The following is a 21,533-nucleotide window of genomic DNA, read 5'->3' on the forward strand; positions in this document are numbered from 1 at the left end:
TTGTGTTATTATTATATTGTATTTTTAGACGACCGAAAATGATTAACGATTTTGGAAACTGGTTGTGAACAATATTATTTTAGGTATATTTACTTTGTTATAGTGATCACTTATAGTGTTATGCAATGATGGAAACTAAAATAATATTATACTTTGTGTTATACGTGGTTGCAGAATATTTATATTCAACTACTTACCAAAAGCCATATAACGCTGACAATAACACAGAACATTATAAATCATATAAGATTATATAACGTGATTATTATTGGTCTTCACCGAAAATTATTGTAGTAATATTAAAAAAAAAATGTATCGTACGAATAACGAAATCAACGTCTTATTCAGCAAATATTTCGAGCAATTTACTTTACGTCATTGTCGAGCACAATCAATTTCGTTGTGGATTCGTGGTACACATATGTGTGAGATACATCATAATAATTACTCAATCTGTGAGGAAAATCATAAGCAATTTCAATAATTATTGTTGTAGCGGGAAATGTTGACGACACTACATCTGTATTTAATTATGTCATCGAAAAATAATAAAATTTCCTGTTTGCTGTTTGTAGCGCGGTTGTGGATGTCGTTCAAACGAACGTGAAATCTTCACGATTTAAATGCACCTACTGCAATAATGCACTTACATTGCGTATTAATCTGTGCACATACAACATAATGCATATATAATGTTTAATTAATATACGAAATTTCTTTATAGTATATAATATTATAATATACACACATACATACGTGTACCTATGTATAAGACAATAGGCTTCTTGGGTAACCTTCACGGTAGCTAAACTTGCGTATGATTTTATAAATTATAATGTTACTCTATATATATTGTTGTATTATAATATGGACTGCTCGGAATTCTATTTTTATGAATATGTGAAATATATCAATAAGGACATCGTCAACGTGTAACGTACGCAGGTGATGACGTGATGTATCTCGAAATGTGTTTCGTTTATATTCAGAGCGACGTCTTATCACACCATGTCGTAATTATTAGATTCAAATAAATTTGTACTCAATGTTTTCACCTAAGTTATAATATGTTGTGTGTAGTTATGATAACTATATATAATACATTCTCCTCCATAACCGCTGATAACGATGACCAACACGCAGTCCACACATTTGCAATTGGCATACCTATAATTCATGTTCCTATTCGAGCGACGCTTATGTTTAAATGATGGACACTGTTCGCAATTTTCATTAGATTATTACTCATACCAAAATGGGTGTTCATCATAATACACTCGTACACTATATTATAATATTATATGTATGCGCGCGCGGGACGTTGACCTCGGCGAAAAACTCTTCTTCGTCCTTCCATCAGCGTCGTCATCGGTTCCGCTTCAGCGTGACAGCCTAAACGCCGCCGCGCAATATTTCTTTGTGCGTATATGCGACGTGCGTGTATTAATGCGAGCGCGTCCCTGAAAGTTTCAATGGCGACGGCACAAGTGGCCTGGGGACAGTGGCAGTCACGTATTTTGAAATTTTATCGTCAAAAAATTCCATTACTAAAACTACATTGTTGCGGGACATCGCATTGTATCGCGTTGATACAGAACGGGCACTTAGTTTCGGCGTTTGACCACAACATAATAAGATATGTACAACAATTATACAACAACGCCTTTGAACAAACGCACCATCACACTGCGTGTACAGTACATGTTTAAATGTTTAATTCTGGAACTTTTTGTTTAAAAAAAAATCTTTTAGCGTATATTCCTTCTATGATTATATCCTAGTCGATAAGAAATTTAAATCTCTAGTCGCACATTTGTCTATGCATCTCCTTTATGTCTGTCTTCCGATTCAAGCACTATGTTTACCTTATAGCCATCACACAACTGTTATGACGAAATAAATCCTATATATTTTTATGCGAATTTGTTGGCCTATCTAATCCGTCATAAATTATGGTTATTCTCTAAAAGCACGTTTCGTTACTGTATATTTAGATATATTATTACACAACCCCCGCACTTTCGTTTGACGCAGGATCACCAACTATATGTCGTTGCTTGTTGTATTGTATGCAGTATGTGATCGCATTTCGACTAGTCGTTGTAATCATAGTATTCACTATAATATCATTATGGTCTACAGAGAAATTTCTAGATTATGCTGGACTTTTAGACAAAACACACTGTTAATGACTTGTACCTGTGAATCCGCAACGGTTTAACCCGCGTTCCTTGTGGTTTTACCTTGTTTTTTTCTACTATGTGTAGATAGTCGTATCTATTTTTTTTATTATTATTTATACGACTAACGATAGATTACAAATAAATACAGATTACATTTTATTCCTAATATACCTACAAAATTTGGTATCGTGAACGTGGTAATGTGGTATACATACATACAGTGCTGTGTAATTTAATAAAAGGTATTATTATAAACATATCGCGCTGTATACTGCTGTGTGTGCATATTTCGCAGCCGCTCCGAGTTTTTCGCGTCTTTTTGACAACGCGTCATCGATCGGTGATGCCGCTGTCGAATTCACCGAAAGTCCCTACGACGTAAACAGTCGTCGCCGCTAACGAAAAATGTTCCTCGTCGTCGTCTGTATCAACTGTGCATCAAATAAAGGTCTCGCAAAAAAAAAAAAACAAATAATAACAATAATAACGTTTAATTGCGCACGCCGTAAAGAATATTATTATCGTTATTTATTTCTTAGTAACTTATAAAAATACTATCCGCAGACACTCGTGAAATCTCTGTAGCGCGTTTATACAACGTAAAATAATTATAATAATAATAGTAACGCTGAACACGGCGTGTGGGCATGAGAAACGGGAAAAACTACTATTTTGACCATCAATCGTCCCGTGGGGAGGGTATGAGGATGGTTGTGTACGCCGGTGCGCGTGATGCGTGGGGTATATTGGCGCAGTGGCGTACAGCGGCCGCAGTTGATGGTGGTAAGGACAGTGGTGGCGGCGTGCCGCGGGGGTCGAGTATTGATTGGGCACCCCTTTTCACCCCTACCACTGCCTGTCACGCCACCGCCGCTTTATCACTATAAGAGTGTTTGTCTGGGTCCCACTCCTCACCCCGTCGGCCCGCAGACTATATCTACCTATATAATATACCTACCCGCCCGTCCGCCAGCCCTACACCGCCGCCATCGCCCCGACATCGAGCGCAAGGATTAAGTTGCACCTTTTAACCGCGTGGCAGGCCAGTCGGGGTACGTTATTATAAGTCCTAGGTCGGGAATCATCGGTTTATTCAATAATAGAATAATAATAATAATAATAATACGACAACAGTAAATAGTGTAGACGACGAAAAAACCGTCATCGTTGTCGTCGGATTTACCGCGATCGTGTCACCACGTAAATCTCTGAGTTTATAACCCATAATAGTATTATATGTACCTACAGGAGTGTTATTTTCACATTTGGTTGTGTGGTAATTCATCAAACACGATCATCCCAGATATTTATTTTTACTATGCATTCATCGCAATTCTAATCATTAGAGTTATTAAATGTGTTGAAAGATTATATTTTCAGATACTAATTAATTAAGTTTATCATTTAAGAAATGTCCTATGATGATACAATATTTCTTTTAAAAAAAGATTTACTATTTTTTAATATTAACTTCGGCAAATAATGTATTATTTTAAAAATATTGATAGATCATCCATAGATAAATGATCCTAAATTCGAACGAGTAGATAGTTTGGGAATTATTCAACTTTTAATATAATAAATATATTGTCCATAATGACTAGCTCAAAATATGAGAGCTTTGACAACACAAAAATTTAGACAATTAATATTTATTATTATACAATATACGTAAATATCATATAGGTAGTTCGAAAAAATTATTGCAGCGTACAAATATTATATACCTACTAATAATATACTATCTTTATAGTTTATAATTTTTACTTTAATATCGAACAAAGTTATTAATTTACTATGCAAAGATTAATTTAGTAGATATAAGTAAAAAATCAAAATCCGGTGGCTGATTAGTTGTAATTTTACAGTAGTTTGAGTAGTTGAAAATAGTACTTGTAGTAATGTTAATATATAGTTGCGCACGATTTTTTTCTTGGACCAATACAAACAACGTACTGATTTATAGCTCTAATAACGTATAGAAAAAAAGATACTATATTTTTTATTGCAAATAGCAATTATTTCACTACTTTTTTCAATTTGAATAATTCTATTTTTAACAGGTATCTGTTCAACCATTTTAGGTAAATCTGTAAAAATAATACTTAATAATTCATTATGATAAATATGGTATCTATACAAATCTTAGTATTTAAAAATTACAAAGACCAGAATTTGAATAAATATATTGTTATAAATTATAAAGGAGGTGGGTGAAGTTAGTTTGGTGAATCATTATATATTGTTGTTTAAGAGTGTATCATGTTAAGATATTATGTATGCCTATTCAAATTCACCACAAAGATTAAATCACGTTTATATGTATAATACCACATAACTGCGGTAGAAATGCGTACTTGCATAATATATAAACATTTAAGCATAGGTTAAAGCTAATATTATGTATGGTGAATATTGTATTATTAAAATGGTTACATTTTTACTGATTTTTAGTATGTGATCGCTTCTATGATGCGTATTATATTATTACTTGACATAATAATTGTATTAAAACGAACGTCTAAGTAATTATGACAATTAATAGATGGTGAAACTATGTCGCTTGTTATTTTTTTATTATATTCCTATAGGATTTTTTTTAATTTTAAGGTTATTAGACGGTTGTCTACGATTATTTATATACTTAAATATAATACTGCAAGGTACACAGTGCACTTTTAGGTTGAGATATTATTCGAACGTTGTTCAACAGCAGCTATTTACGCAATTTTATTTGGCTATTGCCCTCTATAGCCCATTATTATTATATAGACGATTTAATAATGTACTAAACTTCTGATGTATCTAATTACGTAAACGTAATAAACCTATTACGTTTAGTATTGATTGGGTACCATTAAAATATTAATTATGCCATTTCTTGCAGCGTGATAAAAAAGCTAAACGATTTATTTTGTCTTATATAGTATTCTACATTAAGAGTATAAGGTACTTAAAAATGTGATGTTTTTCTCCTGAGATTTTTCAACCTTGCAATCACAAAATGAATTATGTACTGAACATTTTTTTGAATAAACTTAGTAAAACGCGACGGTTAAAATAGCGTTATCTCAAACAAATTAATAACATGTTTGTAAGTCACGCACATAAAATACACAGCTTTAATCAAAAAATGCTATTTACCTACCTCCTAGTGTAGTGCCTATATACATATGTTTATTTTTTATTGTGCATTTTAAAACCACTCTCATTTAATATTATTATTATTCTAAAACCAATGTATTATCTCCATTCATTTTCCGACCATTTACGACACCCTGGGTCTGGGTAAATAGACGACACTTCTTAGGGTAATTTTTTTATTTGGCCATTTTATAAACGCACATGTTGGCCCACGCAGTAGGACGAGTCGTATCCTGAAATAGAACAAACCGCACACCTGTACAGCAGCAGTTCTCGTAGCCGAGAGAGTTGGTTGAAAAATTAACCGGCTGCTCCGCCGTGAAGGTGTGACAGTGACGTGTCCAAATTACATTAGAGCGCTTCGTACTTGCGTTCACATATATGTATATAAAGAAACAGACGCTGCATGTGTCGACGACAGAGGTGGTCGCATCCGCGTTTCGAATATACAACACTTCCGATCAATCTCTTGCTCACCCTCTACTGCCACGATTAATGGCCTAGAAAACGTCAAAAACTTACGAAAATGTCTCAACGATTTTGCTCCATTGGCGTTAAAGCTTCATTTCGGCTCGTTTGTCACCACGGCTGCAGAAAATGCGCGATATCGAGATACGGGTGGCGAGGAGGATATATAACCATGGGTGTACCGTGTACCTTTACAACGTCGTGCGCCTGCAGCAGCAACGCCCGTTTGCCAATAAAAACGCCGTCGTCGTGTGAGGCTTATAAATCACCAGCAGATTTTTGTCTTGCAAAGATTACTAATACGAGTCGCCGCCATATAGTTGTAATAGGTATACCCAAACATTATAATATATCATTATAACATTAACTTTATACGCTTTCAATTCGCATTCGTTGGCCGATATTTCGTGTACACGTTGTATTATTTATCACCACCGCGTAGTTGGGAGCCAAAAACACGACGTATGTGCGTAATATATTTTAATGAAACAAAGAGGCATGCATTATATTTAATATGTGTGTGTGTGTGTGTGTGTGTGTGTGTGTGCATAATGTGTATCGTGCCAGTACCTACATACATGTAATCGACATAACAAAAATCATACACTCCTGTGCAGCTAGCTAGTAGATATAAATTATACACCACTTGATACATGTATTTATATGATAAATTATAAAATATAATATGTAAAATATATTATAATAATTTACGGAAAAGTCGACTAGAACAGAGAGTTAGCGCGATGTGATGGATGGATTTGCGGGGACGTGTAGCGCAGAGTGACGTCGTGATGGTCCCCATTATTTATAGCCGCGCGTATAGTGCGTGTAACGGCTATTTGGATGGCTAACGAACGCCGCCGCAGTCGCATTACCGTGGCCGGTGAATAAAAATAAATTTCTGAAGAAATAGTAAAAAGAATAAAAATTTAAAAAAAAACTTTAGTCCAAAAGTAAACATATGTCTGGTGGCCCCGTATGTGCACTGTGCAGTAGGTAACCTATTCACACTTGGCGTTTGTTGCTTTTGCCAGACAACCGTGTGCCGACGCCAATCACATGTCACCGTTTCGGCAGCGTGTTTTAATTAGACGCCATAGCGGCAGTCAGTATTAAGTCGCGGTGACTACGGCGAAGGATCCTTTCCGAAAAAGTTTTTCAATTGACTTACATGATAACAACCTGATGTCAACGTTGCTTTTCGCACGAAGCAAACTTTTTAGTACATTAAAATATATTATGTATAATATCACGTATAAACCCATTCGGCAAATATTTTACAACACCAGAAAGTTAGGTAGTTTATTAAACAAAATCGAATGTAATCGAATTACTGAATCGATTTTATTTAATTAATTATTTATACATTTTCCGTAATTAATATTTTAACCCAAAAAGTTGGCAATTTGCTGCTTACACATCCAAATTATAAGTAATATTATTTCTTTAAAAATAAATTGTGTCTTTTATCAAGCTACTGCATGCATATATAAGAAAAAACTATCGTCTTAAATTGTACTCAAAAGTATTATTTTATCTCCTGCGCATGTGTTGCTTTTTCCTGTTGAATACATTACTAACATCACATTATAAAAATTATATTTAAACAATTATATTAAACCTTAAGATGTGTATAATTTACTTTTGAATGGCTTATAATTTCAGCTGGATAGGTATTATGTATTATATATTACGATAGTAAATTTCCCACTAAATATAAATCAATTAGTATTGCATTTAATCGTCGATGTTGATATCTCAGTCAAATTCCCTAGAGTTTTGTTTTATTGTGTTATGTGGTTCAACATTTATATCATAACAATTGTTTAATTGTACATTATTGTACGATGTACTTAACAGGTATTAAGGTATCGTATAATTAGTATGTATTAATAATATAGACAATATGAAATAAATCAGAACATATCAGGTACTGAAATCTAATGCAATCGTAATAATTAAGAGACTCGTATGTATCTAAAAACGTACTATTTAAAAAAAAAATATTAACTCTCGTACCTATATAGTTTCAAATTCTTAAACTTTTTATGTAATTAGGTTAGGAGTTTTAATATCATACATTTTGGTCTTTCGTAATCAACTCGGCATGATTGAGTGAGTTATAATATGAATATATTATGAAGTTGTATAACAATTTTATCATTTATAAAAAATAATATTATTATATTTTTTGTAAACAAAGTTTTTAGTCAACTTAAAGTAATGGAATATAATATTAAGATATAACGTTGATACACGTTAATGTTCTGTAAGTCAACTAGACTGGAAAAACATCATTAATGTTATTAATGTACTTGAACCGAAATGGAATTAGTTTGCAGATTATAGAAGGTTGTAAACAAATTCCACTCGAAACTGTATAATAGTGCACGCTGTCCTAAAAGTGTTTTACGTTTTTATATTTTATGCAGTGTAATATACTATTAACGAGATTATTGACGTCATTACCAATCAAAACTATTCTATCACACAGACAATATATTAATACGTATTTCGTAACTATACGTATGTATAATTTTTATCAAAAAATTGAAAATTACAAAGTCCATTTTTTCATAACTTAAGTTTAAAAAATAAATAATAATAATAATAATAATATTAATGATGAATACTTAATTTATCAAAAAATGCTTGAATGATTTCTTTAAACAAACAAAAAATGTCTAGACCATTTAACCTATATTATGGGTACCTATTATACATATTAATTATCTATTATTTTATTCAATCGTTTTGATTTATTAATGGACATAATAAATAATTACACGCACATTAATTTTATAATATACGTATTTCACAAGAATCACCTCTTTCTATCGTAATAGACTCGATTAGTCGGTTACTGGATGATATAACCTCGTGGTCGAACAAATGACCATACAATAAACACGAGGATTGGACATTATTGTAAAAACTCGACAAAAAGTCTCTTTATAAAAACAATGAATAATAATCCCTTTCAGGGTGGTCATTCGCACGAGATAAATGGTTTTGTTTGCTCAACCTGCTGGTGATTATAATATATATTATGTGTCTCGAGTTTTGAGCTTTTTTCTCACAGCATCCAGTTTTCGTCACAAACCGTAATATACCTAGCACACCACATGCCCATCATATAATACATATATATATATATATATACAATATACTTGTCCTTTAATTAATTTATTTTTTCATGTGTGTCCGCAGATTCTAAGGGATCACTTCTACGAGGGTTACTGAAAAGGTTTAAAACTGGCTATCGCTACTTCCAAACTGTATTCCCAGGCTCCTTTACGAGTGTCAACGAGGTAAGAAAATAAAGCATATACGCATATAGTGGTTTAAAAATTATTTTAGTTTAATTCAAAATTAATTAACAATCAATAAAAATTTCATATGCATATATATAAATATACACACACATGTATTCTCATATGTATCGTGATTCTGTTAGGCTATACTTATGAGCGTCCTTGTCCGAACCATGTTCAAAGTTGAACACAAATTATTATAATGCCGGATTTAACGTTTTCGTGTCGTTGATGTGGTTGGATAGAATTTACCGACCCCAGAGGCCCGAAGGAGGACGGGAATACTATTCCTCCTACTTACATGAACATACCCGACATTCGCGTCCGTTCGGCCGTGTTCATACCTGTTCATGACAGACCCTCTATTTTTCAGCCTTAAGTAAGTCATATGGGTAGTCTGAGGAGTCTATTGTTGTAAAAAAAAAAAAATAATAACTTCGTAGATGTGTAGACGTATGAGTAGAAGTTTGCGGTTGATATTATGATAGTGTCCGTTTAAAATATTTTATTTTAATTGTTTTATTTGATTTATTATATTGTTTTTTGTATACTTCTTAAAATAACTTGACAAAAACGGCTTAATCAAAGTTGATACATAATATTATATATATATATATATAGATTTGTGCAGTACATCAATATTCTAGAATCATTAAAAAAAAATTCACTAATCCACAAATGCAGCGTTCAAACAGCTGAAATGTGCACATGGCTTTCAATATACTATACGTATTATAATCATAATTATTAATTAATACTGACATTTATCGATTGATGGACGCTAATTTTCTCTTGCATTAACACATTTATATTAATGTATATATTAAATATATTTTTTCTCTCTTCTGCTTAGACTATTTATATACATATATATCTTCATTGTTTTATTATTATTTTGTTACTTAACGTGTTTAAATGTATAGTTTTTAGTGTGTTTAGAATTAAAAATAACACAAAAGGCTGATATGTTTTTATTTGATTTAATTTTTATGTAAATACATTTGAAGTCTCTAGATTGGTTAATATATATAGTCTTCCCATATGGTATTTCTTGCATGGTTATAAAATTTTATTACGGACAATAATTTACTCTAATGGATTTTTTGTTTCTTACATAATATATATATCAAGTCAAATTAATTGGTATTACTGGCAAACAATCGTGTTAAAAAAAAATATATATATATATATATAATAATTATATTCCAATATGTATCTATTATTACGAGTATTATATATTTTAATATCTATAAAATATTTAAAATATTGTAATATATTTATCGGTATTCTATGATTTAGTGTAAAGTCATCGAATGTTGTACTTGTCGTTACGAACACTATATGTTTTAAATAAATATATAGTCGTTTTAAACTTATGCATTATTCAAAAACATTTAATACATGTACGCATTCAGCCTTTTGGCAAAAGCAATTTTTTTCTGTACATATTTAATGTATATCGTAAAAGGTCACTATATGAGTAAAGCTATATAGGTTTTTATTTCATACGGGACAAAAGAAAGACCACTTGAAATTGAGCCTTTACTTCCATATACATATAGGTAATACATATATACTCGTTTACATTAAAGACTAGCTATAGTCATTAAAAAAAAAAAAAAATGTTACCGATAAATATAAGCCATGTTTACAAAATACCACTCCCTTTTTATCAAGTGCATATGACGCTATTAATTATTTATCAGTCTAGTTTACACATAATTTTCTCATACAAAAATGAAATCTCTTGCATATTATTTTCACTGTTTGATCAACGGATCCTCTATTTTACTATGAATAAAGGTAGTTTTTTCTTGGTGTTATGGCTCAATGGAGCGATAAATTAATGTTCATCTTGGCCTAGCTAAAGGGTCTTCAGATAAACAATTTGCAAAAAAAAGCCGCAAAGAAATGGTTTATAATATGTAATAAATAAATAAAAACCCAGCGTTAATCGAAATTGATACAGTTTTATAATAGTCTGAATTAGATACACATGCACAAACTCATGTACTATACGAAAATATAAGTAAAATATATATATATATATAAAATAATATAACGCATAAGGTCTATGGAAACGCTATACATATATTATGTTAGCCGAGTGTTCTACATTTCTAAATTTCAAGTGTTGTATACTTCATGTTTATTGTAAATATTTAAAATATTTAATATTTTTATGATGGATATTGAAATAGAATTAACCCTATAAACGTGTAGATACTATAAAGTCAACTATACGGTTTTTTTGTTAGTAAAGTTAACAAACTTCATCTCCAATTGTTGAATAACATATTAAATGTCAAAAACAAACGTATAAAATGGCTTTATAAAAGTAAAAAAAAGGTCAATTAATCTGTTAAAACAGAGTTATACTAATAGAAATAAAATTATTATGTCACAACGTGCAGTAAAGTGTACCTTGTATGGTTATCGCGTATTTGTGTGCAACAGTAGATATGTGCACTGCATATAGGTTATTATTATCTATTGCAATATTCAATTTAAACTTATTTTCAAGCAGTTGCTTATAGCACATACACATAGACATTATAATAACAATAATTTATCTTTATATCACAGGCTTAGGTATATAATTAATAATTCTTATGTTTTTTTTTTTTATTTATTTATTATTATTGTGGAACACAAAAATTATAATAAAATTATAATATTCGTTTTTTAAAAAGGCCGTAAATGTAGCCTATGTTGTATATATCTATATAACTAGTACAGTGTTGTATGCAATGCACTGCACAAAATTTATGTCGCGTTGTATTTCTCATTGGAACAACGTTGTATGAGAGAGGGCGGTTGTCGAAGTAGTGGTTTTGTGTGTTCCAACAAACGACTAACAATATACATATTATAAACGAATATATATATTCGTGTACACAATGTACATCCGTGTGCCTTGGTTGTCCGTTGGGCCGTTAATCAATTCGCAACTTTTAACCCGCTGCAGATTTATTACACCCGCCCAATTCATTCGCTGCTGTGCGTTAAACGGATACGTTACCGTCGCTGTGTGCACTGTACTATCACAAACACCCCCTCCTCTAGGGGTCAAGTATTATTTTATTTCGACGAACATGACGTTAACTCTGGTTAATCCCCGGATGAGTAACCCTTCCTCGGGCACATTTAAAGGATGAAGGTGGGTCCTCGTCCTTTTGGTTTCACGGGACGTAAATATTCAGAGTCGCGGGGTGTAAAGGTGTTTTTGATATTATATTAATATGATATTGCACATATTTCAAACTACCAAAATTGAGTAAAATCAATAATAATTGTAAGTGAATTGTGTGTTTAAACTAATATCAATGACTAAATCTTTCAGGGTAAAATGCGAGAAGATGCAAAAATAGATTCATATTCGACAGCTCTAATTTTTTATGTTTGATAATATAATATTTTATAATTCAGGCCATTATATATCTGGATACTGAAATAATATCGAGATCAATGCACTCGCGGTGGCGATGGTTTTTATACATCACCGCACTTCAACGGTATTTTCCTCTCTCGCGGCCTCCGCGACCATAGTCATCGTTCTTGAATACAATCATATAAATATGTATATATATGAGCGAGAGCGCCGTTTAGTGTTTTTATTATTATTATTTTTTTTAATAGCCCGCCATTGCCACGAGTTTCGTCGTAAATAGCAGAGTTCTATTTTTACTAAACGACCGGTACGCACGTCGTAGACCGCGAACGTGAATATATAGGTTACCTAATAAAGGTTTTCGATAAACGTCACCAAAAAATGGACCCACCTCTACGCGTCTGTCGCCACTGAACCCCACCCTGCCATTTTCATTAAAAAACGGTAATCGTGTTCCATAATTCAACAAAACACACGTTTTTTTTTTTACCGTGCGCGATGACTGTGTAAATATTACGAAGTATGTAATATATTTTATTTTAATACATTTATTTACGTCGTTTGTAAGTTCGGTAGTTGTTGTTTCGGACAGGAAAGACCCGTTCAATATAATATGTGTAAGCGTATATTATACGATTTCGGGGTTTGTCTGCAATATATAGCCTTCTTTCCTCTTTTTATGATGATGAAGTAGTATAATATATATATTATAATATGAAATGTATAATATATTATAATACGTAATTCACGTAGATGTGTGTATATATATTTTATGTGTATCGCTTAGTATAGCCATCTCTCATCCTATCCCACCATTCGGCCATCGCCACTATTGCTATAGTATAATTAAATTCTGTACCGCAATACATCACGGCACTCACAATATATATGTTTTATATAATATATGATATATTTTATAGTTACTTTACCTAGTACAATAGGGTTTAAATATCAATATTTTCTGTTCGTGTTATGGTGCACATTGTAATAACTGAATTTTTATATGGGAAATTAAGCACACGACCGCGGTATGCTGAATTTTGTTTTGTAGGGTGCAATGTACATATTATGTAATGCATATTTAATATATTTGTCATTATTACTGATTTTATTACAGGTATATGTGTATTTATAAAAAAATTGATTTAGTGAAAAAATATTGTAAATAAAAGCAAAATTCTTGCTATCACTACAACATTGATTTTTTCGCACAATCATTGGAATATACAATAAAAAATTAAACAAACACTAGTATGTATTATATTTATGCATATTTATTTATACGAACATGGACACGTGTTCCATAATAAATGATAATTAACATCTCAACAATTCTCAGAAATATTTCCACATTGATTCAAATTTGTACCTTGAGCTACTCGTACCTACCGTTTATTATTGATGTATAATAATATTTTTTGATTGACAGTAAAAAAAAAATAAAACAAGTGATTGTCATTGGTTGGTTTCGTCACAATTGACTGGATTCCATGACATTATATTAATGTAATATACTATAACATTAAGTATACAAAGGCTAATAATAAACAAGAAATTTATTCAGTTAATAAACATTAAATGTTTTTTTGTAAAAATATCATACAGTGATTAAATATATTACATATGAATTGTATAAGTTATAGTTTTGACTTATACATTATAGCTTTTATTTAAACTTAAATAGAAATATAAAAAAAAACAAATGCGTAATTTTATTAAGTCGGTTTTAAAATATATTTTTTAAATCGATTTAGTTTATTTAGGTCTTAAGTATTTTCATTTAGTAAACTTTCCAAGCTACTTTAAAGCACGTTCTGTTAGTGAGTGCCAAGTATAATAAACGTTTTGATTTTAACTCACCATTAAAGTTTTGCTAGTGTACAAAAAAAAAAAAAAAATAGAAACATTATAATCGCCTTTGTAATGACATATTAAACAATACTGAAATTACCTCAAATAACTATAAAAACATGTGTTACCATCATTAAAAACTAAAATGTATGATACAATTCTATGCAGATGGCAGATACCGTGTACCTAATGGTTATTATCGTTTAAAATTATGAAACATTCAATAGGTAATAAATATAGCGCGTAGCTTCTTTTATTTTTTAATACTTCTTGGATTAAAAAAAAAAAGCATATTATGTTTTATTTTCTAAACAAACAATACAAAATAAACCGATCATAATAAATATTATAATTATTAATTACTGTAACAATTAAAATTTGTTCAATTTTCTTTTTAAATATTCGATTTTATAGCAGAAAAAAAGTTATTCAATAAAAAGATAAATATATGTTATCATTTTTTCATATTTTTATCGATACGAATCTATAGGTTATAAGCTATTTTTGTATTATATTAAAAAAAAACAACAACAACAACAACAGAAAAATAGAAAATTACTTGTTTTTTTCCAAAAAAAAAAACATAAATTAAAAGATATTAGGTCTAGTAATTAATAGATACTGTTTACATAATTGTTTAACTTCCAAATAATTGGTTAAAAATAATACCGAATTTTGACACATTGGAACTTAGGAAAGGTATTTCGTCTCAACGTTACATGACGTACCTTTAGAGATTATATTTTCTACTATAATCGGTTATCACTAATCAGAGTAAGCTCCCATTCACAATAATTTAATTTTTCCTATGAGACCTAGTAATGTTCAACCTCTGCAAATTGATTACGTGATCATTTCTTTATCGTGCACCAGTCGTGTTCAATCTCTATTGAGATCACGCTCGAAGGCAGTTGCTCGTGCCAATATAAGGGTCTATCTACCACTCGAGTACTTCTATATACTATAGTTGCATACGATAATAGCGTTTCTGAAGAATCTTTTCGGCATTCAACGGAGCAACTTGCAAGGTGTGTTCATTATCTCCTATACAGGCACTCGACTCAATAATATATACTAGAAAAATTCTGTGCGTACCGCTCGACTGCGATGTATATAATTGTATTATTATTAGTATGATTATATAAGACGTATCATGTTACACTCCGATTTCTTTGGCAAGTTGTGACTTGGAGGGTGGTAACTAACGATATAGGATACTCCGGTAGGTGGAAAATTTGGTGGAAATTGTGGAGGGATGGGGACTGCTACGTATAATCTTTTGGCAAATTCACCAGCTATATACATCCCGGCGGAATATAATGACGCGAAATTGCTGCGGTTGCATTTTATATAATGCATCTCCTACATATTATCTTAAGAACAGGAAAGGAAAAAAATGATATGATGGGCGACACGGGAATGCAGTGGGGTCAAGTCTCGACTTGCATGTATATATAAATTATATAGAATGTAAACTTTCCAGTTGGATGCCCCTGCCCTCGGTTGTTACTCGGTACATATTCAAGTATATATTATATATACATTCTAATCCTTCGCCAGCGTCAGTATGCAGCGAATAATATTATGCGTGTGCGCGTATAATATATAAAAGCGCTTTTATTAATCCTTTTCCGCAACGAAAAACCGGAGCCAAAAAATATGTGCCTGTCTCGTTTTATATGATAAACTCAACTAGCAGTACTCGTTGATTGTGTTTATATATATATATATACTTGTTATTGTAGTATATGTGGGGTACCTGCAATGCACCAAAACGCTTTTCCATGTAGACGCAAACGATCGGTCGCCCCATATTTTTCGTCCGAAGCCGTATTCCGACCTACACGTAATACATATAATATATAGCATTACCGATCGCGCACGTGTGTCTATTTAACAACGGTTTTGTACGATTTCCTAGACGTCGGAAGCCTTTCCGGACATCCTACGGGTTTCTCGCGCAAGTCAAAGTAAAATATATATCATGGCGTTGATATACGGTGGGTCAGAGCGGGAACGAATAATCCACTTTGGCAATAGATTTTCGACGATATACGAGTAGTAATATGTACCTCTTTCTATATATATATATAAACTAGCGTAATGCAAAGATACACAAACCGTATAATGTACATAATATATATTATACACCAATGACAAACACACTTTACTGCACAGATGACTACAACGACAACGCGCAAAGTATCAGGACCGGAAGGAATACCTGCAATGGATAGGCTGATAAAAACCGCCCCATGCTCTCGTGGGTAATGCTATACATAAGGATTCCGGAACTTGTCACATATTACATCATTAATATATTATATAAATATATGTATGTGTATATACATCTAAAATCTAAATCCCAAATATATAATATATATATATATAACATTTAACTAGATTTTGTGTACCAAGTACCTCTTTAAGAATAAATTATAATAATATATCTATAAAGTATGCTAGTTTAGCCTGTAGATACGTTTTAGTTACAATCTCGTCGCACTATAGGTAAACATCGATTTTGAATGATAAAAACAAAATAAATAATCATTTTAATATACTATAAAATGCAACCAGCTGACTATAATATTATATACGTCGTACCTATATTATTTACTTTTCATGCGCAGAATTATTTTTTATTAGTCGGGCGTGAATAATTTAGGGTTGTCAATAGTGTAATATATTTATACATACATAGAGATAGTTAAAATTTAAATGGAAAAATACGCATTACATAATATACATTTAGGTAAAATACATTTAGAATATTCACGCATAACGCGTGGATCTGTTGACAGTAAGCTCGGTATGTGACTGAATTTATGAGGGTTAAACATGGTTAATGGTACTTCGTCAATCTCCCCTTATAGCGGTCTACGCTATATTTTATACCGATATTGACAAACAAACTTAACTCTAGAACTAAATCAATTATAATAAATATATAAAAAATGAATAAATTCACTCAAACAAGTCAAGTACAAATATGATAAAATAGCATGCTTTTGTAATTTAAATACATCCAGGTATTCAGAAATATATAAAAAAGGAATATATTATTATCTTTTCTTCTGAAGTACCTATGTGAATAATCCTTTTTTTTTTTTTGTATAATTAATCATATAGTTAAACACAACAAATGATAATACACATATAATATGATTATTATTTAATCTTACTGTCATATGTAGAGCTTGATAAACTTATTTGGAGGGGTTGAGCCCCGGCTCTATTTTTTTATAAGCTTTATTATTTACATAGATTTATAACTTAAATGAAAAAAAATGGAATTAACTAGTTTAAATATAATAATTCAACGCACTTATAGATCCTCTTATAAATTAAATTAAATTCTTAATTAATAAATATTATGAAAAATTATAAATATATTGCAAAATTCCATACATAAATAATAGGTAGGTATAGTACTAGTGTCAGTAGATGGAAAGCTAATTTCATACTTGGAAGAGCTTAGTTTCTGCCAATGCTCTGAGTATTATGGCTTACACTGTGTATTTTGTTATTGTAATACTTGGTTGTTAAAGTAAATATGTATATTTTTGTAAAAATGTTATTTATAAAATATTAAATAAATAAAATAGCTTTTAATAAATTAGTTTTTATAATATTAAATTTAAAATTAATGAATATGCACTGAATTGTGTCCACAGAAAATCAGTTAGCTAATGAGCGGATATGTTTAACTTTAATTAAATTAAAAATACATAGGTTGATTTATACGAAATACATAATGTATAAACGGCAAATAGTAATAATAATTAATAATATATATATTTATATCAGGTTCACCAACATTCAAAATGATTATACTATAATATTTTTATTTTACGATAATTAAATTAAATACTTTCACGTCTTTGTCTTTAACGTACTAGTTAATTTAATCTATGTTGTATTAAATGTAAAAGTTAAGTATCAAAAAAGTAATTATTACTTAATATCAAGCCAGTGTAAAATATCTTTTGAAAATTAAAACATTACTCTTTGTACAGCTTGGTAAATGAGGTTATTCAAACTAGTATTAAATAAAAGATTAAAATATTATGATTTATTACTCAATACAGGCTAAAAGTACTGCTTAAAGTATTATTACATTTTTAAATTTATGTGTTGAGTACAATAATTATGGTCATAAATTATACCAAATTATTTTAAATGATAATATTTATTTAAAAAAATAACTATATAAAATATATTAATAAAACATAACTTGAAATTAATTTAACTTGTGCGTCAAAACATTATCCAGATAAATATATTAAAATATATATATATAGGTATATGTATATACCTGTATACTTAAAAAGTATTCTTTGACAATAATCCCTTATATTTATAAGGAAATGTAAGGAATCAATAGTAAATACAAAAATTTTAATTTTAAAATGTGATATCTTGTAATTGATTTTCCAGTTGAGTTACGTTAAATTAAGTTTTAGAACCTTAACTTCATTTCTAGCATTTTCGTTTCCTCCTCATTCTCGAGGTATTTATTCTGTTTCCTTGGCGAATGTTGTTGGAAAAAAAGTATTTGCTAATTTTATATTTCACCCATGCGTTAAAAGTTAAAATCGGAAATAGCCATTGTTTTATCTCGTTAATTTTACAGATTATCTTGAGAATGTGTAATGTACTACAATAACGTGATCAGAATTTCATCTTAAAAAAATAGTGCGGATTACATTAAGATAATCTTAAGCAATCATTCCATCTAGTTTTATAAAATTCAGTTTTCGATTTAGCTGTATGTACCTATATGTTATGCAAATACAAAAGGTCCAAAATAAAAAAATATTTTACACATCATACATTTTTTCCTATTCAAATTTAGCGTAATCTTCTGAGTATTTTAAGCTTGGAGGATACTGCTCATAATGCACATTCGGACACCATAGGATTACATTTTGTGCGTATATATTATATAGAAAATACCTATATATATATATATAATATATTCATAATCCGTGTACGTCACAGACTGGTTATTTTTATTTTTTCGGCAACTTTCGTTTTATCCTAGAAAATTACAAGATTTTATATTTAACCTACCGCTTCTCCATATTTTTGACGAAATGCAAGATCATATTATATGATAATGATAATGATAATGATAATAATATTAAAAGTTCCAGGTATGTTCAAAATTATTATAATAGTTATTTGCACCACCACAAATGAATAGCAATAAATCAATACTAAGTAAATGCAGCAAAGGTTCGATGTTTTGGTATTATAATAATGTATTATAAATGTATAGGCTTGTGTATAATGTATAACTAGTTGGTCGAGGCCATATAGTTATAGGCTATAACTAAGTGAGGGTGTAGTTTTTCGTTTATTTATTTTTCGGTTCGGCCAGAGTTGATTTCAAAGTTTTGTGTATCTATTTTAATAACATTATACAATAGTTTATCGATTCAAATAATGTATATATATTGGACTACAGGTTTATATTATTATCAGACCATACTAGCAGTAATAATAAATAGTGGTTTATTTTGACGCAAATCTTTACACAGCGTATATAATATAATACTTATACATACACTGCAATCAATCGCTACATAACCGTTATAACCTCTTTTGTATTATTTATTTATTATATTATAATATTATATCATTTCATTTTTTTTTTTTTTTACACACGCGGTTTTCGAGTACCATCTACAACCCCCCTTCATATTATACGTATCATCGTGTATCGATCGTTCGGCTAGGGGTGCCGTCTACATAACATATATAATACCTACGCACGCCACACGAGCTACGCAGTATTAATAATATCATAATCGTCATTTCCACTGTATAGTGTACGCCCGCGATGAGTTCAACCGAGAAACACGTGTACACGGCGGCGGCGCGACTGTGCGTAGTGTTTGTGTGTGGCGGTTTGTGTTGCGTGTAGGCTCTCAAACCTCAAACACGGCCAAATAATACACACCTCTGATTTATAATTTTTTTTCTACGATACTCGTACATAATAATATGCATTTTTAAGACGCATAATATCAATGATATAACGCCATCGATGGTTGCTCTGTTTCTGTAGTACGTACTACGTCTTAATATTATAGATACGTATAATTCATAATTATTATTATAAGATATCCGCACAGGCAACTGCTGCTGCAGCAGCGGCGGGCTTAGTCTTGCCATTCTGACTCCGATAGAAGGCACATACTCGAGTCAGTTACCTGCAGATCTGCAGTGGATCAGGATAATTCACTTTTGACACTTGAAATTATACGTAGGTACTGTGTATTACGTAACGCAAATAATACTCACGACCATCAACGGCGTGTATCAGACATAATTTATTTTTATTACGATTGACCTTTATTTTTTTATTCATTTTTTTTTTTTTTTTTTTTGATATCGGTCAATTAATACTGGTTGGGCGGCAGGACCCCGAAAACATTACCTATAACGATTCAGATGTTACAAAGAGTTATTGTGGCGGCTCATTATTCATTATATTAATTTGTAAATGATGCGGTTAATTACGAATAAATATAACAATTTATTATTGTGGACCGTTCGTGTAACGGAATATTGGCCGGTTAAATATTGTTGCTGCACCTGACGTGAAATTTAACGCATGCCTAGATTAATTTATGTACGTACAACTTATGTAATATAAATATACCTATATTATGTATACTTCCGCAATTTTATAGCTTCCATAGTAGCGTAATACTATATTCATGCATAATGCGTACAGTGTACCCACTGTTACTGCCGCCGCCGCGTGTTACGCATTGATAACATTTTCCTGCGCACGCTATAGATTTGGCCCTACATAGATTTCGTGCCAGACCCGATGCGTCACGGGCCTCATGTCGTTATATCGTTATTATCGTTGTTGTTGTTGTTGTTGTTGTTATTATTATTGAACGTTTTTCGTACTGCTAGACGCTAGAGTGTACCTACAAGAACAATAAGTCCAGATTACGACGTCTGTGATTTGTTTTGTTTGAATTTTTTTTTTTTTTTTTCCATCGACAAAACTGGGCCCGTCAAAAACGATAAAAATTAAAACCTCACAGTTTTCCCGTTGTCCTTACATACATTATAATGTGCAAGTACGCTTGGATATCAGCTGCAGTGTGTAAATAAAGCTGTATCGTATTTACACGGCACATATAAATAATCGAC

At 30.9% G+C, this 21,533-nt stretch overlaps 1 protein-coding gene across 2 annotated transcripts in view; it reads left to right on the forward strand.

Annotated features, from left to right (window-relative positions):
* The window catches only part of LOC112596295 (RNA-binding protein Musashi homolog 2), a 56,947-nt gene that overhangs the window by 24,070 nt on the left and 11,344 nt on the right, over positions 1-21,533 (forward strand). Inside the window, exons 2-3 of one of the 2 annotated variants that reach the window (XM_025341888.1) lie at positions 9,006-9,106; positions 9,253-9,488. In XM_025341888.1, coding sequence (XP_025197673.1) covers positions 9,460-9,488 — 29 coding nt within the window. In that variant the 5' untranslated portion in view covers positions 9,006-9,106; positions 9,253-9,459. The remainder of the gene's footprint in view (positions 1-9,005; positions 9,107-9,252; positions 9,489-21,533) is intronic. The other variant, XM_025341889.1, reaches the window with a different exon arrangement.

Source organism: Melanaphis sacchari, unplaced genomic scaffold (genome assembly GCF_002803265.2).
Source record: "Melanaphis sacchari strain LSU unplaced genomic scaffold, SCAv2.0 Contig31_pilon_pilon, whole genome shotgun sequence".
NCBI lineage: Eukaryota > Metazoa > Arthropoda > Insecta > Hemiptera > Aphididae > Melanaphis > Melanaphis sacchari.